The sequence below is a fragment of the Rhopalosiphum maidis genome, chromosome 4 (genome assembly GCF_003676215.2).
Source record: "Rhopalosiphum maidis isolate BTI-1 chromosome 4, ASM367621v3, whole genome shotgun sequence".
Lineage (NCBI taxonomy): Eukaryota > Metazoa > Arthropoda > Insecta > Hemiptera > Aphididae > Rhopalosiphum > Rhopalosiphum maidis.
The window spans coordinates 35,184,806-35,209,989 of NC_040880.1; the positions used below are offsets into that span (position 1 = coordinate 35,184,806).

The 25,184-nt window shown below is 25.2% G+C and overlaps 4 protein-coding genes across 4 annotated transcripts; 2 read left to right on the forward strand and 2 right to left on the reverse strand.

Annotated features, from left to right (window-relative positions):
- Positions 1–11,065: 11,065 nt before the first annotated feature.
- On the forward strand, positions 11,066–11,982 carry LOC113549616. The gene is made up of 2 exons (XM_026951003.1): positions 11,066–11,282; positions 11,530–11,982. The coding sequence occupies exon 2, from the start codon at positions 11,542–11,544 to the stop codon at positions 11,944–11,946; it is 405 nt and encodes a 134-aa protein (XP_026806804.1). The 5' UTR covers positions 11,066–11,282; positions 11,530–11,541; the 3' UTR covers positions 11,947–11,982.
- A 1,030-nt stretch (positions 11,983–13,012) lies between these two features.
- Positions 13,013–15,302, reverse strand: LOC113548283 (proteasome subunit beta type-7-like). The gene is made up of 6 exons (XM_026949084.1): positions 15,105–15,302; positions 13,958–14,137; positions 13,750–13,900; positions 13,522–13,689; positions 13,309–13,460; positions 13,013–13,231 (listed from the first exon to the last, which is right to left on the reverse strand). The coding sequence occupies exons 1-6, from the start codon at positions 15,164–15,166 to the stop codon at positions 13,132–13,134; spliced, it is 813 nt and encodes a 270-aa protein (XP_026804885.1). The 5' UTR covers positions 15,167–15,302; the 3' UTR covers positions 13,013–13,131.
- A 191-nt stretch (positions 15,303–15,493) lies between these two features.
- LOC113548448 (N-alpha-acetyltransferase 20) lies at positions 15,494–18,978 on the forward strand. Its single transcript, XM_026949328.1, has 7 exons — positions 15,494–15,512; positions 15,613–15,700; positions 16,884–16,908; positions 17,231–17,321; positions 17,441–17,570; positions 17,626–17,762; positions 18,816–18,978. The coding sequence occupies exons 2-7, from the start codon at positions 15,648–15,650 to the stop codon at positions 18,899–18,901; spliced, it is 522 nt and encodes a 173-aa protein (XP_026805129.1). The 5' UTR covers positions 15,494–15,512; positions 15,613–15,647; the 3' UTR covers positions 18,902–18,978.
- Positions 18,979–20,111: 1,133 nt separating this feature from the next.
- Positions 20,112–24,456, reverse strand: LOC113560249 (protein crooked neck). Its single transcript, XM_026966023.1, has 13 exons — positions 24,299–24,456; positions 24,120–24,209; positions 23,866–24,020; positions 22,838–23,040; positions 22,599–22,767; positions 22,412–22,544; positions 22,135–22,296; positions 21,951–22,079; positions 21,233–21,445; positions 21,029–21,175; positions 20,744–20,938; positions 20,401–20,655; positions 20,112–20,329 (listed from the first exon to the last, which is right to left on the reverse strand). The coding sequence occupies exons 1-13, from the start codon at positions 24,332–24,334 to the stop codon at positions 20,207–20,209; spliced, it is 2,010 nt and encodes a 669-aa protein (XP_026821824.1). The 5' UTR covers positions 24,335–24,456; the 3' UTR covers positions 20,112–20,206.
- Positions 24,457–25,184: the final 728 nt, after the last annotated feature.

Here is a 25,184-nt window from a genome sequence, read left to right on the forward strand (position 1 = left end):
TGGATGATCGTTATAATCCAATGACTGAATGACCATATTGATTAGTGATTAGTGATTACTAGGTACAATATACTAGCTATAAGTTTTAAGTTGTAACCTATAATCTTATTTATCCACATTAAAAATCGAAATAAATTCGATTAATTGTTTTTTTATATACACCAATACACCTGACTCGAATAAAGTCTTTAAAAACTTACCACAGAGACGCCAGGTTTTTAAATTACCATGTGACTCACTAACTCAAGCGTGGATACTAAGATGGACCTTGGAAGCTACGCTTCCTCCCTAAATCTCAAAATAAGCTTTTGGAAAATTAAATAATATAAATAATTGTATGATATATCTACGTAGGTACTCATAGATCATATTAATATTTTTTTATCATAAGACAAAAGCAACAATATTAAAAATTTCCACTTTATGTTTTATTTAGTAAATGTATTTTTTCGTACTTGAGAATTGTCAATAAATTGGCTTGTATAATCATTTCATTTTGTCATGTTTTATTAATTAAATAGAAAATATTTTAATATTTTATAGATATACTTTATACGTTACACATATTATAAATGTTTTTTTTAAATAAAAATCCTAAGTAGTCGAGCATCATCTGAAAAATCTCATAAACGCGTAAGCCCTCTTGCCACCCCTTCCCCCTTGTACACGGCGCCTATTAAGACTCTTGCTACAAGATCAAGACCAATATGGTACTGGTACTAGTAAGATCAAGACCAAGATTAGGTTTGCAAGACCAACACCAAAACAATACCGACGCAGCAAGACCAAGACTATAACAAGACCAACAGTGCAATACTCTTGCAAATTTTTTTCTCCGAAAACACATTATTGTATCTAAATTTCATTAACTAATAAGTAATGATGTACAACGAAAATAATAAGAAATTATTTGTATCGTTATTAAATGTGATCAGTATTCAAGAAAATGGCGAATTATTTAAAAAAATGATTAGAAATAATTTGAATTAATATTACAAAATAATGTTTCATACTAATTAGCAGTCGAAAGTTATCCTGCTAATAGAAATATTTATGTCCATAATACACCTCTATATTTTGAATTGAATATACTATAATATAATAATTACTTAAAGTCAATATGGACTACGTATCATTTAGATCGTACCTACGTTTTTATTTTCGTTCGTGGTTTGTGTGATATTTCCGTACTGTTGTACTGAACATTGTGTACCTAAATTAGTGTCAGCTATACAATATATAGCATGTACAACATACAAAAACGTCAAAAACACTAATAACATTGCAACTACGATTCTCGATCTTATACAAATATTTTTATCGGTGGTATTTATAGTGGTATTATAATATGATATTACATGCATGAAGAAGCTAATGATTGAATTATTAATATAGTATATAAATATTGCACTTAAATTTCATCTTAGAGATCGTAGCAAAAAATCTACACGCATCTATAACATATATTAAATTTTTTTTTATATATTGTGAAAATAGCAAGAGTCTTACGCAAGACCAAGACCAAGATTTCGAAAAACTCGGTTTTGGTCTTGTTTTGATCATCACAACGCGTATATATATACTCATCCTACTTGAATATTTCGTATTATGCAACGATACCGCAATAGTGTCTGTTTGATTGTAAAGTGTATATTTATTATATAGTCATATAGAAGACGTGATATTTAACATACCATCTCGACTGAACAGCGTTTAAGATAATTTTTATTTTCATATTTTTATTGTTCGCTTTGATCACGGAAAACATATTATAAATAATCGTAGTGCAGAGTGACAGGAGTGTCATCAGGTCAATTCCGTAGATATAGTGAAAAGAGGTAAATAAAATTATTTTAATAAAAACACCGGATGTAACGAATGTTTGGTTTGATTTGACTTTTATTAGATAAAAACGTTAATATGTTAATTACGTTGTACTATAGTATAGCATACACAGATATATATTTCCAATGATGGCTACGTGGGAGTGGGAGTTACATTACAAATGTATATGCCTATGTGTATATAAAAAAAATGCAAAGGGGGATGGACAGTTGAACACTACTACTATGCATCTATGTTTAAAAGTGTCACACTTTCGCAGCAAGTCTATAAACTACACGTAAGTCTATTGCGGTAAGTAATTCTGATTCTTAACCATGTTTTTGATGTAAGTTCAATATTATAGTAGAAATAAGCATAAACTATAGATATGTATAGTAAGTAATCAACCTAACCCTTCTATTTATTGTTGTGAAGTTTGTTAAATAATTCCTTTATGATTATTGTCAGTTGTCACATCAAAACATCATTAATTTAAAGTATAATATTTTATTGACTTCAAAAATGTAGTTTAATAAAAATTAAATTATTAAAAAATACAATAATATTACAAAAACATTATATTATGTAATAATAATTATTGGTATTTTAGGTACCTACCTGTTAATATATATATATGTACATGTATAGTCATGATGGTGTACATACAGTTGGAAATTTTGTTTAACAATGAACATAATATTAACTTAAAATTAGTCCATAATTTATGAATACAGAATTAAAGTTGCTAATAAGTACGTACCTAATACTTATTAGACTCGCATCTTATTAACTATCAGTATTATATTACTCTTGAGAAAATCATAACAAGATTAATTACAAATACATTTTTATTTTCAGTTTCGTGTTTTTGCCACTTTATAGTCACATTTCTGTTAATTTTATTTTTATATATACACAATCAGGAATATGGGCTATTATTTATATAGTTCATAATGTTCATATAATATTGCATGCATAGTTTGCTTTTAAGGTGGTGGCAAGGTACAGTTGTATCTTGCTGCAGCCTACTCCAGATGTTAAGGAAGTTAAACAATCGAATACACAAAATAAAATATATACACTTCTATGTACAACTATTTATCATTTTTAATTTACACGTCTTAAAATTAAAACGTATAAATTAAAAATGCACAATATATAGGTTGGTACCTACAATAAGCTATTCAGAAATTAATTTCTTTAAATACAATTTACATCATTTATAATTATAGGTAGGTAACTATTTTGATCTTAATATATATAGCATGTTTTAAAAAATATTTAGATAATATTTTAAATATGTATAAAAAATCGAATAATAAATTTGTTAGTAGAGTATTAGATATTTTAAATTAAAATAACTTATTTTAAAATATATAAATTCAACATTTTTTGGATTGTTTTTTATTTGGTAATATTTTTTATATTGAAGCTCGTTTACTGTCGATTGGATAGAAGTGTTTAATGTACATAATATATATGATGTGTAAAACGTAAAAAGAAAAAAAATTGAAGAATAAAACGAAAATCATAAGTGTATTATGCGTTACAAATTTAAAAATAAATGTCGTTTTTACATTATATTATACTACAATTCGACATAATCGCACGCGGAGAACACGTGTGAGGAGTAATGCTCTTATGTATAGTTAAATAGGTAGGTATTATAGCCATTATAGGTATCTTCTTAGTAATACAATAGTCTACGGGACCTCTGCAACAGGGATATAAGGTTATGGTACCAAGAAAATGCGCCACAGGGAATATATTTTAAAAACCAACACAATGTATAGCCTTAGGAGTTGGAATTATTTGTGTTTCTCTGGCCTGTGTGTTTGAAACCAAACAATTTAAAAATATAAAATTCCACTTAACACGATTCCTCTAAATTTTGAAACGCAAGACGACTTTGCAGTATGTATGTTGTATGTACAAAGTATATTTCATACAATGAGGTGACGACATATCTTCTACGTAATCGTAAAATGATAAAGAAAAGCCACCAAATATATGATACATTTTAAATTCCCACAATATATTATTAGTAGACCACGATTAAACTAAATTGTCTATCTAATTTTCACTAATTGGACTAAATAATCTTATTGATGTAGGTCGTATAGGTACAGAGCCGTGCCGTTAAAATTTGGCGCCCAGTGCAAAATTAAAAATATTCGCCTCCTATTTTATTTATCATTATGCATTTCAATTTTTTTGGCGCCCCTTTAAACCATGCCCCTCTAGGCCCACCTTCACGGCACGGCTCTGCGTAGGTATCTCAATATTCCTTATTATTGTTGTTTATCATGTGAATTTTTAGATCGCAATTGAACAAAATATTGTATTATTATCTATAATCCAATATTATTAGTTTATTAAACTAGTAACTATAGTTGATAGAAAAATAATATTAGGAAATTGGTAAAAGATTATCTTCTATATGGTATTCAATCTCTGATAAAATACTACTCACAGAATATTGTTACTTATATATTATATTTTAATCATTTTTACTCGTGGTCTAATTTTTTTAATTTTTATGGTGATGTAACTAACAAAGGAGAATGGAGATAATATAATTTGTTTCTTATGTCTATATATTCGCGGCTATAATAGACACTCGCACGTAGGTACCTATATCGTTATTTTTAAGTATTGTGTATATTATTATGGGCTAATTATGTTATATTTGAACACAAATTAGAGAAAGCAAAATATAGAAAAACAAACAGTACAGTAAATACCTATAGTTTAGAAAAATATAAAATATTGCAAATTTACAAACTGTGTGTAAATATAAAATATAAATGCTAAAAGTCAGTACTCAGTAGAGTTTTTAAATAAATAATTGAACGTATATATCATAATTTTTATTATATATATAAGTAAATAACTAACAATGACTAGAATGGGATATTAATATATTATATAAGTATGTGTAGTGTATCATTATGATCAGATACATTCAAATGTAATTTTAATGTTAAGTTGTCATATTTCCATGGTGATGATTGATGATACATCGCGGTGTATACTATTACTGACTACTGTAGTAAAACCTCACGATGCGGCTTAATAAAAATTTAATTTTGTATTCCACAGTTTAAGTTTTTCTATTTTATTTGGACGTAAAATGAAAAAATAGAAATACGACCGGAGAAATAAATAAATTTATATAAGAATAAATAAATATATTAGGGCGATACGAGAACGCAGTGCGAATAATAGGTACCATTATACCTATATACCATTATATACTGCAGTATATGTATGTTTATGCAATCATACATATATTATACGCTACACATATAATATTATGTACAAAAACAAAGGCGGTCACTATATCACGCAGTGGGAAGGATTAAATATTACACAAGCACGTATTTCGTTCTTGTATATTATATTATTCTATTTTATCATTTCGCAACGTGGGCGGAGCTCCGCGTACGGTTGGCTCCGTTCCGCAATGTCGGATTATATTCGCACGCGCACACCTGTATCATGTATATATTATTATTATATTTGCATATATTATGGTGTACACAAATACAAAAATACATATCTTCTATACCACTACTCCTTTTCACATGCACAATTGCACGTGAACGTTAACTGTTAGTGAATATAATATTAATAAAATGAATTTATAATATATATTACACCTAGTTATATCTTATATGATAAATATAATGATTATATTATGTACATGGATAAAGTACTATAGTATATTAGAAATATTGGCTTTGATTCAAAAATAAAGCCATCATATTATCTATATTATTATTAGTACAGGTACAGGTGCAGACGCGGTGTTTCAATCAATTACTCGAGGGTATTATACTCCCAAAGATACATAACATTTCTTATGTGCTATGTATAATAACTCTAAACGCTTATATACAAATTAATGGGCTAGAATTTTAAATAAAATAATAGAAATATACCTACCATACAGGTACCATAAATATCTATATATTGCTAGCTATTTTAAGTAATTTTGATTTTGCGAGAAAAGGAGTCTTGCTAATTTTATAACTATAGGTTTGAATTTTCACGGAAATGGCATCTTTTTAATTCGAAAAATAAAAATCAATGTGGATTTGTGCATGATCTTTTGCTGGCGGATTCCATGTACCTATAGCTATTTCATTTTCGCATTTTATGAATGATGAACTATATATATAAATGTATAATGTGAATTTTAAAACTATAATATATATCTTGCTGCATGTACATGGGCTCATGGCTATGGCTATACCTACATGATTATATTAATACATTTTTTAAAAAATCATAATTTTTACCAGGATACGAAATATATGAAAATACGAATTTCTGACAGTTTCATGATGCAATTTTGAATTATTTGGGAAAGGAGGTATTAAGTAGTATAGTATGTAATATAAATAATTTTAGCTTAAAAATGGTAGATCATCTAAAAAAAAGTATAATGAATAACGCTTAACTTGATTGATTATAAATTATTAATGACGTTCTACACGCGATATGATGTAATTTTAATTTAGAATACTTCTATATTTATAATTTACATATTCAAACTACGCATGAAATAAATTATTATTAAAAGTAGATTTATGTTGTTTTATGTTGTCGTTGAATTTATAAATTAAATAATATAGCGTCTAAATTACTAAATTAATAAAAGACTGACTTGGGGTTTGAAATAATTGCATTTTAAGCAATTGTTATTCCCCGTGGTCCGTACATATAATTGGAAATGTATTTTATTACAATTATTATTATTTTAATAATACAGGTGACATTTTCATACAAATATAAGTATAGCCAATAATCATTCATCACCCAATAGCTGATAAAATCTTTAATAAATATGCGGTTATCCGAACGTACTCGTATATTGTTCTGACCCCTCGTGAGAGTGTTAGACAACAAATCTATTTTTTTTATTATTATAAATTATATGAACAATAGATATGTATCTAACTATTATTAACTGTTATAGTGTTACTAATGAATAACAATTTATTTATTTCAGATTCTTATTTATACAATTAGAGAAATTATAATATAACTGATTATGTTAATTATGTATTATTACTTGGAACTTAGAACATAATAATATGTCCAAACATTATGTGTGCAATGGTTATATTGAGAGGAGCTTGTCAATTGTAATGCATATAAAGCGTTTTTTTTTTTTTGGTAATAATTATAATAATAAAAATAAACTTATTATCAATAATAAATTACTCATATTATTTTACTGTGAACACATTAGAATTAATTAAATAAATATAGATTGTGTAATATTTGTATATTCATATCTTTTATTTCTGGGCAGAAAATAAATAAGGTATATTATTATAACACAATAGTACCAATAAAATTAAAATTCTTAAAAAATAAGTTTTTCAACAAAATATAAATATCTCTTTGTTATACCTAGCTAGGTTTCAAATTTCCATGATAATTATAAATAATATTACAATATTATTATTAATATAGTTATACTTTATACAGTTTTGCCTGAAACAGTTTATGCTGACATTAATTAATAACACGGTATGTTATACATAAATAAATTATAATATACCGTGATTAATAGTTAGGGTGTCCCATAAAGTGCGCAACTTTAAAAAGTTAATAATACAGTTATGTATCAATCAAAATGTATTTATTTTTATATATTTACATTCAATATTTAAATTAAATCGGAGTAATAGTAGATACTAAAAACGATAAAAACAGGGCTGCAAACAAAATATTTAAAAAATGGCGGCAGATTCAAAAGTTGCGCACTTTATGGGACACCCCATAAAACATTAAATTATAATTTATAATTTACATCATTATTGTAGTATGAATGTATGATCATCGATCATTGATAACAATATAAAATATATATTAAATAAAGGAAATGTATAAATGTATATAATTATAAAATATATAAGTTTTAAATATATTCTAAAATTTAAATCTTGTTAAAAATAAGTATAATAATAATAATAATAATATTATTTTATATTTATCACATATATTTAATTCAGTGTCCACCTTTTAAAAATGAGTAAAAAGATTATAAATACAGTATAATGTACATATTGTACAAATTCTTAAAAATACTACCAAAATAGTACATTAGTAGGTACCTAAATTTTAATTATTATGCTTGTAAAAATATTTTAGATGAAGAGTCACTCGGTTTTAACAACGATAAAGAAAATTTATCCGGTAAAATAACTTTAGTAAAATGTAATTTTTTCTGTAAATTGTATGTGTAATAAGTTTACCGACCTTGCATTAATATATATAGCCATATAAGTACCTTATAGTTAAATAGTATTCATTAATTAATTCACTCTAATATTTAAGGTAACAATAACATGAAATTGGAACCTACTGAATGCTAATTTACTATGTTGTCCGTTTGTAAAAAGGAGATAACTTTACAACACATAGGGGAGCGTGAAATCTTCTAAATATCATCATGCGTATTTATTCCATGTAATGATTTTATAGATTACCTATGACCTATGTCATTATATGATACGTACATATGCTGCAAGATGTAAACTATAAATAATTTAGTAATTTATTTTTATTTTTTAAATGTTATGATATATATTGTATTTACACAGTTATAATATATACAATATACATATTATATGTAAAAATACTTATATTATTACTCACACGTGTATAATACTAATTCTTCTTTTAGTTTATTCTTTTGTATAGCCGTATAGATACATAGAAAAAAATCCAACTAAATCAATAACTGTACTGGTGTAAGAAAATTATAACCAAGAACACTCGTATAGAATTTTTTCCTTATATTTTATCGTTATACTGAAGCAGTGCGGAATATGAATTCAATGTAGGTATCAATTATCGAGGTTAATATTAGGCTTAGGATCATCTGTCTCTTATTTTATTTCCAGAGTTCATTTATATTTTGACAAGAGGAAACATCAAACATATTACAATAGTTTTAAATTTATGTTTTTCAAAAAAAAAACATATATATATAATATCTATATTATTATCAATGGCCAAATCCGATATTCACGATATTCTTATTAATACCCACATGTGTACTTACCTATATAGAATATATAGATATATATTGTAAATAAATAGTATGATATTGACTGCCAGCTAGACTATACATTCACGTATTTTCGTGTCATCTTATATGTTAAAAATACCATAAAATCGTAAAAAGCAGAGCCCAACTTATAACTTACCGATATTATTTGGGCCCCGGGCCCTAGTTGATGATTAAATATTAAAGTAGCACTGTGAAATTGTATGATTATAATATTACTTACGTTGGATACTTGCATCATGTATATCAGTAAACTTTAATATTTTTCATTTGTACTGACATTATTATAACTGTATATAGAAGTATAGATGCAGCTAATAATTATATTTAGATATTACACAAGTATTAAAATTAATTTATGTTCTGTAAATAAACATTTTGTTCGCTAATACAAATATGCTATTTTAATGTTCACTCTTTTTTAAATTACATTTAACAAATATTTAAAGCCCCTAAAATTATATTGCCCCGGGCCCATATTTCCTAAGTTGGGCTCTGACTATAACTTATAAGTATAATAATTTGTACCTATAAATCTATATATGCTTATGCTTATTTAATTTATGCTTTCTATAATTTTATTGTTACAATATTTTTGGCCACTTTGTAGACAGATTTATATTTTTAAACCTGTATCTTCGCACGGATAACTGAAATCTTAAATATATGTACTTTTTGATTAGATCTTAGATCAAATAACAGACATCCAACAAATATTGAAATGGATTGTAATTTTTACATATCTATAAATGTAATTTTTTCCTTCATTAGAAATATAAAGAGAAAAATCGGAACTTTTCAATTATATTTATCTATGCTATTCCTATAATTTATTATTATAATAGGTAACTCATATTTGATTAAGATGTATAAGGTATATTAAAATAATTTAAAAATCAACTTGATTGTTGCAATTATATGTCTACGATTCATCACAACAGCATATTTTTTTTACCAGTTGCCAGATAAGGTTGTTGGAGAGTAGGTACCTACACCTTTTTTGTAGAAAAACCAATGAGGTAATAAGCCTCACAGAAAAAATTATTATGCCTCGATTACGATAATTTTTTAACTGAAATAAACATATTACAGTATCTTCTATATAATAATAAATACAATTTATAAAATACAATGCTAATATTTTAAAAACCATGATAAATTATTTGTACCTGCAATAATTTTAAGTAATTTTTAAGATACTAATAATACTAATACTGAAAATTTAAATATTATATTATTATTAATACATAATAATTTTCAGCTTAATTTATGACTAATTGAATATAATAATAGTATAATTAGTATAACTAATAAATAACTCTTATGTTGTTAATCAAATCTTGAATTTTTGTAAAAAGTATAATATACTAATTTTTATTTATTATAATATTATTTTAACTTTTAAATAATTAAATCTAGTACACGAACCCTGATCTGTATGGGCTCTGGACAAAATATATCTATAATGTCTTTGTGTAAATATGACTCTGAAAAAAAAAAACAAAAAAATTTATCAAAACTGTCAAAGTTCTAACATTTCTAACTACTATAACTACCTACTAATCAGGCACGTATACAGGGGGGGTTGGGGTTGAACACCCCAACCCCCCTCACACCGAATTTTTTTATTTGTTTACGTGATTGCTATACTAATACATAGGTATTATATATTTATAATTATAGGCTATATGTAGGAATATTATTACCATTATTGTTATAGTGTTTTAGACAGTTATTAGAGTAGATACCATAATATGGGTAAATGGTAATTATTGAATAAGAAGTAATAAATTAAATAAATATAATCAAGTATTTAAGAACATATAAATAGTTTTGCATTTGTTATAATGTAGATACTTTTGTAATATTGTTATAATTCTTGACTATCAAATACTCAAATTATAGTCAATTGAATAAAATATTTCATAAATCAATAAACCGATCCTATATAAATAATAAACGTTACAATAACTTTGTAAGAACGTATTTTGAAGGACGGACTAAGACGTATATCTTAACACCGTGGTTGTAACTGGTAGTAGTGGTAGTAAACTGGATGGAACTTACTACAGCTCATGGTATTTTGATGGTTGTTGATAATACAACACTGTTCAGTACTTCAATGAGTTCAATGCCAGTATTGCCAGTACGCCACTATGACGCTTGCTGTTTGCGACAAACGAGTAACAGCACAGATAACAATTATTATCCATATCAATATTATCAACTAGCAACTACCCAGTCTTTAACTAACATTGAATTTGAACGATTGAAAATAAGTTTTATGATGTTTTATTAGAAAATTAAAATACAAATTGTATGAAATTAAAATTAATGGTGAAGGCATTCTACTATCAACCATAACTAAGTAATTAACATTCATTTATTAATTTCTATTTGGTTTGCTAATTGATAATTTATTTCATAAATTAAGTTTACGTTGATATGATATAATTTACTTTTATTTTATTCGACATAACAGCAGTGAGATTTCCAAGAAACATTCGATAATATTTATTGATTTTTAAGTTATTTACCATTTAGTATTAAGTTGTAGTATTAAAAATATATTAATGTATTATTCATTGGTAAAATTTGTTGATTATTTTTTACAGTATATTTTAAGAATGGAGATTCCTGAAAAACATCTTGAGATTGCCACTATAGAATATGTTCAACCAAAAACTAAAAAGTTTTTATTTACATCAGAAGTATTAGGTGTCACCTTATATAACCAAATATTGTGTTTTGATAATTGTTTTTTTATTGTTATTAGTCAAGATAATACGTTTTCATGCTTATCTGTTGCTATGACACAAAGAAATAGCACGGATACAATATCTAGTGCTATTTTTAGCACAGACCCTGATAGTAGATCTGAATCAATAGCTAACACACTATCAAAAAGTTTGAAAATGTCAATCCCAATATATGTGAGCTTTAATGCAAACATTGAAACTATTGGATTAAAAGATGTTATTTTAAGTTTAATTAATTTCTTTGAATCTCATTCAGAAATATTTGTTAAATAAGTATTGGATTACAATAAAAATAATTATTATATTGCAATAAAATTATTTGTTATAGATTTATGTATATATTAAACTGTCCTAACTCTTGAAGCATTTTCATTTAGATAAACAGAGGTTTTTATAAGTACAACTCATTAAACAAGGTATATGGTATAAAAAATGTACAAATATATGTGTATGTATGAACATATTTATTTTTAAATTTCCATCACAAGCATTTGAGGCACCTAATTATATATTAGTAGTACGTTGGCGTGCATTTCTATTTTTTTCCACGTATTTGTTGCCGTATTAGTTGTTGGTAAGTTTTGATTTTATCTTAAACCGATAGTATCTTCAAATACTGAAAATTGAGTCAGTAATCAGTCCTATTACTCCTATAAAACTGGTCAGCTTCACAATGATTAGAAGGGAAATATGATGACCATGTCGAATGACTGATCTTGGATTTGCTTGCACAATTTCACAATTTAAGCCATAAATCTAATGTTAACGTTTTTCAACTCGCAGTTTGTTATTTCCTCATATGCCATGTAAATATATTATGTACGGTATGCACAAATTATCTTCAAAACATCTTTATTCTTATTAAAATATGTTTTTGTTCAGATAATTTATATTAATGATGACTCATTGTACTACTGAGTAATACTAGATTTATGGATGATTTAAAAATATTATTATTATTTTATTATTACTATATTAATAACTCGGGGAAAATAAAATGTTTTAAATTTGATTATATACTATATATATATGAAAAGAAATGGATATTATGTAAGTTATTAATATTAGAATTTATAAACTGCAAAAACATGTTAATGATTGCCTAAAATTTATATTTTTAATAATGTTAATAAATATGAAACACGTCAGCCCTTAGTCATCAAACTTTAATATATATGTATAACTGTATTAATTATTAGAAAAATGTTATACCAGTCAGCTTTTTATTTTATTTACTTGATTCCATTTAAATACATGTCTTAAAATGTACCAAAATCAAAAATTTATTAATATTTTCATAAAGCATAATTTTTAATATATTTTTTTTTGTTACATTGTATTTTACATAAATAAAATGTTGACACCAATACCAATTTAAAAACAGTTTTATCGGAAAAAGAAAATGTATACAAAATAATTCTTATTCATACTTAAAACTTAAATTTAAAAAAAAAAAATTTAAGAATCGACTTCCATGACAGTTTCTTCAGCAATTTGGAATTTGATTTCACTTTTGTGCAAAACTTTAGTCAAACCAGTTGGATAAACATATTTAGCACTAAAATAAATGTACATAATATGATTTATAACTTTATAAGTTAGAAGACATTATAGTAAAATAAAAATAAAACTTACGTTGCTGGCTTCTTATTAGGTGTCAAATAGTTTCTGAGCATACGAGTTCCATCTTTTTTGATAACACATAGATCCACATTACTTCCAGATCCAAGATCATTAAATACACCACCCAAAATAGCATCGCATGCCAGTTTCATACCTTCTTCTTCCTAATGGGGAATTTAAAGAATTTAAAACATCAATTATAAATTAAAATGATTTTTTACTTACAGTTAAATTTTCATTCCAGCGACTTTCAAGTTCTGAAATAGCTGCCATGCTTCCTGATCCCATAGATATATAAGGTAATTTATCAATTGAACCATGAGGGTAAATGGAATATAAATGTGAGCCACTGTTATCAATACCACCCAAAATTAATGCGGCTGAAACATAACCCTTAATCAAACATAAAAATTAATAAATTGAACAAACAATATAAAATATAAATCAAATCACCATGTATTTGAAAAGGTATTGACGGAGTGACCTGGCAGCAAATGCAACAGGAACCATTTCATCAGGAAATTTGAATGCCTGCAAGGAAACATTGGCAGATACCATACGTGTAACTTGCATAGTGTCTGCTGCTGTACCAGCACCACAACAACTAAAATATTACCATATTAAAAACTAAAAGACATTAATAAATTATAAATAAACATACTGCATATATTTGCCAATGTAATGGATTTTTTCACAATTTTTTTCCATGACTATTGTATCTGATGTAGCACGTGTATCTGCAGCTAAAATGACACAATCGCGAGTAGTCACTCCTACAATTGTAGTACCTGTTTTTCGAAAACTAGGCATTTTTAGTCCCATTTTTTCAAGTTTTGCATTTCTAAAGATTAAAAATTTAATAAAATGTATTAAACAATTGGAAAATGATGTTATAAAATCAGAAAAAATGTAAAATAAATGGGAAATTATAATTTATTATACAAAATAATTACATTTGTAATATGTACAGGTAATAAAAATAAAAAGTTAAATTTATACATTCAAATATAAAAACTTTTAAATTAAGTACATAATTTGATTGCCTTAGTTATCGATATAAAAATATTATTTAAACCAGGAACAAATTCAATTAGTCATGTATGCACATTGTTCACTCTTTCCAGAGCTCATACCACAAACATACATAAATCTACATTTAAAATAATATATTTAATCTAACTATAATTGAATTAAATTATACATTATACTTTTAATTGGATTATTTTGGTAGTTTTCTACTAATTCCACTTAAGGTGTCTATGTAAAATATTAAATAAAAGCTATTTTAATATAAATATAATAATAAAATTAAAGATATGAAATTGGGTGATACTTTTAAATAACTTTTATTTATTTATTTATTCATTACACCATCTCAAAATTATAAATTAACAATAAATGAATGATATAATAAATAATTGAATATTTTAAAATTTACTACATAAGATTTTTGTGGTATAAATTTAAATTTAAATGAAATATTATTATTAATTTAACTATCTCTGACTAGATATTTGTTCAAACATTATAAAATAATGACAACATAGCACATACTTGCTTTAAATATTTATTAAGAGTAAAATAATTTAAATTCTCTACAAGGTACTAATATAATATTTTATTGGCAACAAATAATAATTAACTATTTAGTGTTTAGTTCTTAAAACTTTAGTGTAGTCAAAATTAAATAAGGGTCTTACTTAAATCACATACAATTATGAAAAATAAATCCTTAATTGCCCAATATAAGATACGTATTTTTAAAGTAGTAATGTCTATATTATTAATAGAAAATTTAACAGATTTACCTTTCAAGATTCCTGAATGAAAAAGCACCGTCATCGTCGATAGAACTGTAGTTTAATGCCATTTTTAATTCAAAAAGGTAAATGTAACTACAAACGATGTGATTTGATTGATGTTATTGTAATTATATTATGACTTATATGAGTATAATATAACTTTTTAACTAATTTTCCACTATCATGTTTTCGATATTTTCATAGTCATGCACATGTAGAAGGTAGATAATGATATCCGAATAGAAAAACCGCCTGAAAATTGGGTAAATAACCTAATGTTTAACCAAGGTTATAAAATTATTATCTATGGTTGTTATAAACCACATTCTATAGACACGGTCATATTATTTTTGATAAATGTTATCATAAAAAAAAAAATTAATTAACTAACAGTTGTATATTATTTTTATATAGGTACATACTACATATATTTTTTTATAATGTTTCTTACTTACTTCATTACTATTTATTAATAAATGTATAGTTCATTTGACATTTTGTATTAATTTTTCAGTTTTTAAACATTAAATAGTCGCCATTGACAACAAAATGACAACATTACGACCATTTAATTGTGATGATTTATTTAAATTCAATAATGTGTAAGTGGTTGTTAATTGAAATAATTTTTAAACAATGACCTTATAGTAATCACAACTTGTAATTCTCAATTATTTAATTAAGCTTTCTTCCATTTTCATCATTATAATAACAACAAATATTTAATCAAATTTTTGTCACTATCAATCAAAGCTTGTAACTTGTTTTTTTAAAACTGATTAAAAACTAGGGTTTTTTTTTATTTTACAATATCATAAACACAACCAAAATAATAAGCTATTAAACCCGGATTAAAAAAAATGTAAATTAAATTCAAGATTATAAATAACCGTTTTTATAAAAATCTAGTACTAAAACAGAAACTATTTAAACTAATACCAATTTTTATAAATAAATAAAATATTCATAATTCTTGTAAGAATTAATATTTTCATATAAACAAGATATTATGTTTGAATTTATTTAATAAAAATCACTGATTTAAATCCATTAAAACTTATTGTATAAATGTTAAAAACCGACAGGCGTAATGATTTCTTTTTTTATGATACATGATTATTATCATTAAGTATAAAAGTAATAATAAAAAATTGTCTGTAGAAAACTTTTGAAATTAATATTTTATTAATGTTTTAACACTTGATAAATTGATAATACAGGTAACATATTTTTCATATTGTTTGCATTTAAATATTATGCTCTGAAAACAATAAAATAAGTACAAGCCCGAGTAAAAATTTATAATGACACTGAAAATTGTCCTTGGCGTACCCATGATAAATATTCTTGTGGCCGCATGGCAGTCAACGTGTTAAAGAAAAGAATACAATTTCAAAAAAATTCAATGGTATTTTAAATATTTTATTTTACATTAAAATAAAATAAATACCTATTTTTTAAATAATTACTGTTGATACCTCGGTTTTATCCAAATTCCTCAGTTGCATTTTCAATAAAATTGGTATCTTCTTCTCGTAAAAAATATTCCTATGTATTTAACAAAAATAATATGAGCATTATTTAGAAATCGGCGTATAGTGTGCATAACATAAGCGCTTATATTTGACCTATGCCATATTTATTTTAGAAACTAAATTTTTAATTGAAAAGTACTATGTGACCTATTTAGATTTGATATATTTACTATTTAAACTTTAATTTTAGTTATTATACTTTTAGCTACTAATTATTGAATTAACTTTTTAATCTATGTTGTTATTTCAGAAATTTAGATACACTTACAGAGACTGTATCCTTTTTAAACATACTTTACACAAGTTCTAAAAAAATAGAAATACATAAGTTATTCAGTATGGATAGGTATTATTATAATTTATTCAAGTTCTGTACTATTCAATAATAAATAGGTAAATCTCAGTGTTATCATATTTTTAACACAATTCACATTGAATTAATTTTTATTAATGTATTTACTAAGTTTTTATACTAATATTTGGGTATTTTGTTTGTTTATTTATTTGCTGTTGTATATAATTTGATTTTAAACAATCATTATCCAAAAGATAATAATTGATACCATAAAATTTAAACTTAACATATACATAATACAGTATGCAATACCATTTTATATGCAATATCTTGCACATTGGCCAGAATATTTTCAAGTTGCTGAATCTCCTACTGGAGAGATTATGGGTTATAGTAAGTTTTTTATTTAGTCTAATAAGCATTAATATCTCTATAATATACTAATATACACTGTTTCATATTAATAAATGATACAATGTATGCATATATATAAAAATGTAAATTGTATTTAGTTATGGGAAAATCTGAAGGACAGCCAGATAGTTGGCATGGTCATGTAACTGCATTAACTGTTGCCCCAGAATACAGAAGATTAGGTGTTGCTGGTGTATTAATGAACTGGCTAGAAGAAATTTCGGAAAAGTAAATTTATATTTAACACTTTATTTACATTTTCTAATTTTCTAATGTTTTTCAGAAAAGATGCATGGTTTGTTGATCTATATGTGCGTGTTAGCAATACAGTTGCTATTTCAATGTATAAGAGCTTAGGATATACAGTGTATCGTACCGTATTAGAATATTATTCCGGAGATCCTGATGAAGATGCATATGGTACATATTTTAGATTCTAAGTGCTCTGCTTAAATTAATGATGTATTCATTTTATCATTAATTGTTTTTTTTTTTGTGTGTGTACATGATAAGTTGTTGATAAAATTATTCGATTCAATTTTTAAAAATAATGGTGGTTTTGGATATAAAATTGGATTGGATCTAGTATGTACATTAAAGAGGTCAAATTTTAAATTTACCAGTAATTACTTTTATAATTGAAGAAAAAAATAAAAAATGAAGGAAAAATGAGATTTTTTTATGTAAGTGTAATTTTTGACAAAATATCTTGACTATTTTTTTGAGTAACTAGAAAATGAATAACTTTATACATAAAATGTTCACCAAATGTTTATTTTATGGTTTTTTATTTATAACATTTTCAAAATATTTTTTGTTTTTGAGTTATTTATAGATATGAGAAATTTTCCTTTTTTTGGATAATTAATTCACTGAATATAGTCAATTCACGTTTAAAAGCGACCCAGGCGGTCGTTTTCTACGCATGGGTGTGTCTTTGTGAACTAGTCGCCACCTGGGTCCCTTCTAAACATGAATTGACTATAGAAATGCTTGAAAATGTAATACAAATCTCATAAGTTGATAATTTCTTAGTTAAAAATTTGGAAAATCTATAGTCATAATATTTTTTTATAAACATTTAAACACTATAAACTTTTGAAAAAATTCATAAACATTTTTGTTTTTATACCTAATATTTAAAAATTAAATAAACTATTCTTTATTAGTTTTTCAACTCATCTATGAAAAAAAAATACTCGAAAACCACATCAATTGGTTATGAGAATTTCAAGTTTAAATGTTTACAACATTCAATATTCACTTGTAAAATAATTATTTCTCTTCAAACAAATTTTGATATTTTATTGTATTTCAAAAAAAAAAATAATAATAATAATAATAGATACCAAATGTTTTATATTATCATTAACATTTTTTTTTTTGAATGTTGATAAAAAATCATTTGCAGGATCAAAATTCTTGAAATTTATTTGTTAAATAAAAAAATATAAAAATAATATTTATTTTCAGATATGAGAAAAGCACTTTCTAGAGATGTTGAGAAAAAATCAATTATACCACTAGAACATCCAGTAAGATTAGATGACTGTGATTAAATTATTGCATACTCATGATGGTTAATTTGACATTTGTAACAAAACAATAATTTTTTTGTTATTTTGAAATAAAATTGCTAAATGTAAAATGTTTTATGTTATTACTAGACAATACTTGTCTTCCATCATATTAACTAGTAGTTAATAATAAAATATTATAATATTTATTATTTATATTCTATAAATGTAATAAAAAAATATAATATATATTATATAATTTGTCATGCTAGCACACTTACACAGAAAGTTTAATTTTCAATCACAATTCAAGTGCTGGAAAATTATCTTTTTTATTTCAATAAAGAGTAAAATATATTTTCTGGATAGAAAGTACTGTTGCCTGCGTGATATAAATATATATATTCCCACCCACTCCCATAAGTAAAATTTGAGTTTAGGCATAGTATAACTCTTATTTTTAAGTGTTTTTGGTTTTTTTTTACTAACAAAGATAATACTAAAAATAAAATTATATGTACAAATATTCATTCTAAATCATAGTTCACATAGCACTAGTCACCCACCAATCTCTGAGGGGTGTCAGTCGATACCCCTGATCCTCCCTGTGTGCACCACTAAATGACAATAATTATGTTGGTTTATAAAAATTAATAATTATGCTATGCAACATGAATATTGAGTATAATATGACATAATATGCCATATGCTTATTACAACAATATTGCACAATAATGGCACTAATTGGCGCTCATTCCATAAAAATGATTTTTTATATATTTTATTTGAAATTAATGAATATGAATATTTTTGTTTCAATAGAATTGTAAAAATCGGACATTTGTCAATCTATAATTATATCTTTATGTCATTGTTTAGCAATATCCAATCAAATCATTTAATTTATATGATATCTAAAGATAAATAGATAATGTACTTACTGGCTTGTGCTCATCTTTAGTATATACCAATATGTACTAACATATCAGTATTAAATGAAAATAATGATATTGTTGTGCAATACTATTGTCTATTGTATTATAGTATTAATGTCATTACCCACCAGTCTCTACGCAAAATAAATTAAATTTATCCTCTGGTATTTAAAGTCCGTCCCAATCTTAAATTACTTTGTATGCTAAACATATTGTATCATATTCAGACATATAAATAGTAAGCAGTTAAATACTATTAGCTAATTTACAACTAGAGTCAAGAGTAAGTTAGGAATTAAAAAATAGAAAATTCAAAATTATGAATTATACAAAGAATCTATTATTAAAAACATTGTGGTATGTACTATGAAATTGATATTAAGTAATAGAAGATTATACATTAGTTATTTTTTTACAATGCTTCTAATTTCATTTTCTTCCATGCTTTAGCAGTTTCTAGAAGTTTAAGGTTTGGTCTTGCAGCATCATCTTCTGGGAAAATATAGTCTATTTTTTCTTCCCATCCTTTGTCCCTCTGGAATAAATTAAACAAATATTAATTTAGTACTGTAAAATAGTTTTAAATTTAAATCAAAAGTTTCTTACTCCACTTTCTGAAGTATAAGGCACTCGTTTTTTAATCCTCCTCGGCAACATATTTTTGACTTTAGTTTTGCTATCATCATCTCCGTGTTCTTCTTCAAATCTATACCATGCCTGTAAAATGCCTTCTCTTTCTTCTGGTGTACCACCTCTTCGTAGTGCTTCATTACCTCTTTCAAATACTCTTCTTGCTACTGATACACTATCGATACCTTCCTCTTCTGAAGAAGCTTCAAATTGTGCATAGCTCATCCACACCTACAAAATAAGTAGGTTTATATATTTTTTTAGTTTACTAGTTTAATTTGTTCACAAAAAATCAAATACAAAAATGTTAGAATATTACCTTAAAATGATTAGTTCTTTCCAGAAGTCTTTCATATAATTTTCTAGCTTTGTCTGTTTCCCCTTGTAATGTCTCAAAATCGATGTAAGACTTCCATAAAACTTCTGGCATATCTAATCGCTGTTGGTTTACAGCTAATTCATAAATAGCTCTGGCACGATCTATATCACCCAATACTGTTTCTAATTCTGCAAACTAAAATTAATAATAATTTTAATTGGTATGTAAAAACTTAATAATTGTACGACTGCTTCATATATATTTAGGCATTTAGTTAATACTTACTCGAATCCAAGTAACACAGTTTTCTGAACCAAATTCTAAATATTTTTCATATAATATACGACATCTTTCAAATTCTCTAAGTTGTATTTCTAAATCAATATAGCCTCTAAACAGTTTATCTCTGGGACATAAACCTAATGCAACACCCTGCAAAATCAATTAACTGTAATATTATAGAATTTATTTAAATTTATTAAAAATTACCATTCGTTTTCTCGCGGCATTTAAATTTTTATGTCTTATTTCAAATTGTGCATAATATAACCAAGCTTTTGAAAAAGTGAATATTTTATGAGGTATAGTAGAAATAAATGTCTGATAAACATCACGTGTACGCTCTTCATCTTCAGCTTCCAGCTCTTCAAACAAAGCATAATTTATCCACAAATAAACATACCGACGCCATGCATGCTTTTCCTATAGTACAAAATATTGAATTTGATTAAGAAGGATTAAGATTTAATAAACTAAAAACAAAATTACAGTGAAAACTCTTTATAATGAATCTGAAGGGATCAATAGATTTCTTTTGTTTATGAGAGTTTTTGTAATAGAAAGAGTTTAAAAAAAAAACTTTTGTTAAAAATTACGTCGATAATAAAATGAACATATTCAATATCGATAATAACGGTATTATTACGATATTAAAAGTAGATAATGAAAGAATGTAATCGTTCTTGGAAATTTTGGCATTTTTACCAATTACTTTAATAATTTATAATATGATAACAGGTAAATTGTGTTATGAAACATAAAATATTGTTTTGTTATTGAGAGTGATTACGTTATACAGAATGAATTGACTAATGGGTTATAAAGCAAACCAATCATTATGTAATGTTTACGTTATTATAGAATTTTTTGGTTGTAAAGAGTTTTAATTGTAATTAACATTCATGTTTTATTAATAAAAGAAACTTACATTTGAAGGAGGTATATTGGCAACTGCTCGTTCATATGTATCTCGAATTACTTCCAAATTTCCTTCACTTTCAACTAATTTTAAGTAATCAAACCATGCATCATAATTTGTTGGATTATCTTTTACTTCCTGAAAGTGAAATAGTTAAAACATTGTTTTAATTTAATTTAAAATTATTAAATACTTGTTCATATTGTAGTTTTCTTTTACTACTAATAACACTTTCAATTGCAGTCCGATCACCAAATTTTTTCTCATGTATTGTATATGCTTTATAAATGTCATGGCATCTGTCTTTAGGAACATGATCCAAAGCATATTTATAAATTACTCGCACACGTTCATGCTGAAATCAAATATTGCAAATGTTAAATATTTAAAAAGAATTGAAAAATAGTAATTAAATGTCGTGCAGTCTTTTAATAAATGTAAAAATAAATTAGTTCTAATCAACTTCATACTTCTTTTTGTCGTTCTTCAAATCTTGCAAATGCAATAAACAAATTTTCGCTGATGTGATCATCACCAAAAAATTCAACTGCTTTTTCAAATACACTCCGTGCTCCAACAATAAAGCCATTTTGCTCTTCAAATCTAAAAAAAAAAAGTAATAAAAACTTTTAAATTTTAACTAAGAACATAATTTACCTAGCAGATCTTATCCAGTTTGTGACATCTGGATGTACCATAACAAAATTATTATAGATTTTTCTTGCACGATCAACTTCATGATAACGTAATTCAAATTTTATATAAGTCAACCAAGCTTGTTCTGGTGGTTCCCATTCCATCCATCGTTCAAATACTGCTCTAGCTCCTAAAAATAATTATTTTCTTTGTATAAAATAATAATAGAAAAAATGGAAATTATTTAATTTTAATTTTACCTGCAACATTTCCTAACATCTCTTCCATATAAGTGTATTTGTACCAAAACTGATTTGCACGTGGCATGATGACAACAGCACGATCCCAAAGGTTTCTGGCATGCATCACTTGTCGATGCCTCATTTCTAGTTCGGCATATTTTAGCCATAGTGTTATATTTCGGTGATCTGTATCTAGTGCTCTTTCATAGATTGATCGCGCTCTTAAAATAAATATACCATTATGTAAATTAAAACTATAAGCAAAATAAATTAGAATAATAATATATAAATAGAAAAAATACAGTTTTAAGTGTATAATAATTAAATAATGGACATTTCTACAAATTAAGATTAGAAAAAACTTACACAATGTATAATCGCATACTTTCAATAAAATTTTTATAGGTAAGCTAAATAATAATTTATTAAGGTTAGGTTTGGTTTTTAAAAGTATCTTTTTTGTTAAATGAGACAAAATGTTCAAATTATATATAAAAAAGATTTAGATTAATATGACTCCAAACTCTAATGTTCGTCACTATCTTAGAGACATACAAATAGCAAATTTAGGTTCAGTAGAAATATCTCTGTGATGTTAGCTTTAACATTGGAGTAGATTGAACTACCATTAAACATAAAGATAAGAAATATTAGCTAGGGGCTAAATAATGTGACTATATTTAAATTTTAAAGAATGCAGAGTGTATTTTAAAATTATATAATACAGTTATAATTAATTTTAAAATAAAAATATTAATAAAAGCTGCATGAGCATATTATACAAAAAATCTTTACTTTCAAGTAAGATAATAAAATTCAAAAAAGTTAATTTACTCTATTACTCTTATATTAAAGCTAATAATACAAAAGTGGTTCTGCTGAATGCAAATTTATTATGTTGTTTGTTTTGAACTTGAAAACAACACAATCAGCATTCATATAACATTAATAACTGAATAGAAAAATAGGAATTGTAACATAAGAATATAAGATAATGTGATTTGAAATGGTTTAATATACAACTAAATTAATTTAAAATGATTTACCTTTGAATTTCTTTCTGACTTTCTTCCCATGCAGCATATTTTATCCAATTACTTATATTTGTACGGTTCCTTCTAATATTATCCTCAAAAGCACGGCGTTTTCTGTGTTGATAATCTCTTAGTTCTACTGGATCAGAGATTTTTTGTTTGGGAGGCTATATTTTTCAATAGAAATGCATAATTATGTCACAAATGTGTTAGTTAAAAATCTAAAATATACGTTACAATAATGGTAAAGTTTAAAAAGTACTTACAGGTGGTACAATTTCAAGATCACGCTCCTTTGCTTCTCTTAATAGCTGCTCAGCAGTGATTTGTATCTCCGCGGGTGCTTTATTTTTAACCTGAAACACAAATATAAGAGGTAAACAATCATATTAGATACTTTTCTTAATTATTCAAATGATTTTTTTATAACCGTCATAATACTTACCTTTGCGACTTTGGGAATTTTTTGTGGTTTCTCCATTTTTAAATTTAAATCACAGTCTGAACCCCGGGACACAAATAATTAATAATTACAAAAATTAATCAAAATAAACACTAAAAATAAGATTTCATGATATGACACTGTAATATTTTAAGCTATTCAATGTAAATAAAGAACATAAAATTATAGGTAATTCTAAATTCTAAATCGTGTTATTATAATTTTGTGTATGATACACTGATACAGTATTACTTTAAGCGTATATTTATGATAACATGATATAAACAATTTAAGATCGTAACTTTTTTTATTTACCATCAAATATCAAGGACTCTGTAAATATTTGCTTTCAGCAAGCACAAAATGACAAAAAACCGCGATATTTAAATTTGTTCAATAAAGTAATAAATAATAATTGTAATATATTATATAATATTACTCTAAGATTTCATCTTATCGACAAAAACATAAATGTATTCCTGTACTCTATTCTTTACTACTTTGTATTTTATATTATTATACTCATTTGATATACAGGGTGTAACTGACTTTTGGAATAACTGTTCTAATTAATATTTTCATTTTTTTTTTTTTATTTATCATTAAGAGACCCAAGCGCATACATGTATAATTTATTTTTTTATGTTTATTTTTTAGTACTGAAAATAAAAAAATTAAAATTTGGTTAAAATTTTTTTGGATAAATTTAAAATAGCCAATTTGTGAATCTGATTATAAGAACAATTTTGATGGTAAAAAGATATATCTAAGTCAAGTAATTTATTTTTTAGAATTTTTTTAAAATATTAATATTTTTTGATTAAATTATAATTTGGAACATAATATTTTTTTTAAAAATAGAATTTTTGAGAATTTGCTGACATGAGTA

What these genes read in the sequence shown, in the direction of transcription:
- LOC113549616 (XM_026951003.1), top strand. Translation starts at nt 11,542, where the DNA reads ATGGAGATTCCTGAAAAACATCTTGAGATTGCCACTATAGAATATGTT.
- LOC113548283 (XM_026949084.1), bottom strand. Translation starts at nt 15,166, where the DNA reads ATGGCATTAAACTACAGTTCTATCGACGATGACGGTGCTTTTTCATTC. An exon ending in AATACCTTTTCAAATACATG is followed by an intron (nt 13,690 to 13,749) that starts GTGATTTGATTT and finishes TGTTTGATTAAG; the next exon opens with GGTTATGTTTCAGCCGCATT. An exon ending in CCTAATAAGAAGCCAGCAAC is followed by an intron (nt 13,232 to 13,308) that starts GTAAGTTTTATT and finishes CATTTATTTTAG; the next exon opens with TGCTAAATATGTTTATCCAA.
- LOC113548448 (XM_026949328.1), top strand. Translation starts at nt 15,648, where the DNA reads ATGACAACATTACGACCATTTAATTGTGATGATTTATTTAAATTCAAT. An exon ending in TTATTTAAATTCAATAATGT is followed by an intron (nt 15,701 to 16,883) that starts GTAAGTGGTTGT and finishes TTGTTATTTCAG; the next exon opens with AAATTTAGATACACTTACAG. An exon ending in TGGAGAGATTATGGGTTATA is followed by an intron (nt 17,322 to 17,440) that starts GTAAGTTTTTTA and finishes AATTGTATTTAG; the next exon opens with TTATGGGAAAATCTGAAGGA.
- LOC113560249 (XM_026966023.1), bottom strand. Translation starts at nt 24,334, where the DNA reads ATGGAGAAACCACAAAAAATTCCCAAAGTCGCAAAG. An exon ending in CCAATATACCTCCTTCAAAT is followed by an intron (nt 21,446 to 21,950) that starts GTAAGTTTCTTT and finishes TTTGTACTATAG; the next exon opens with GAAAAGCATGCATGGCGTCG. An exon ending in AAAGAACTAATCATTTTAAG is followed by an intron (nt 20,656 to 20,743) that starts GTAATATTCTAA and finishes CTTATTTTGTAG; the next exon opens with GTGTGGATGAGCTATGCACA.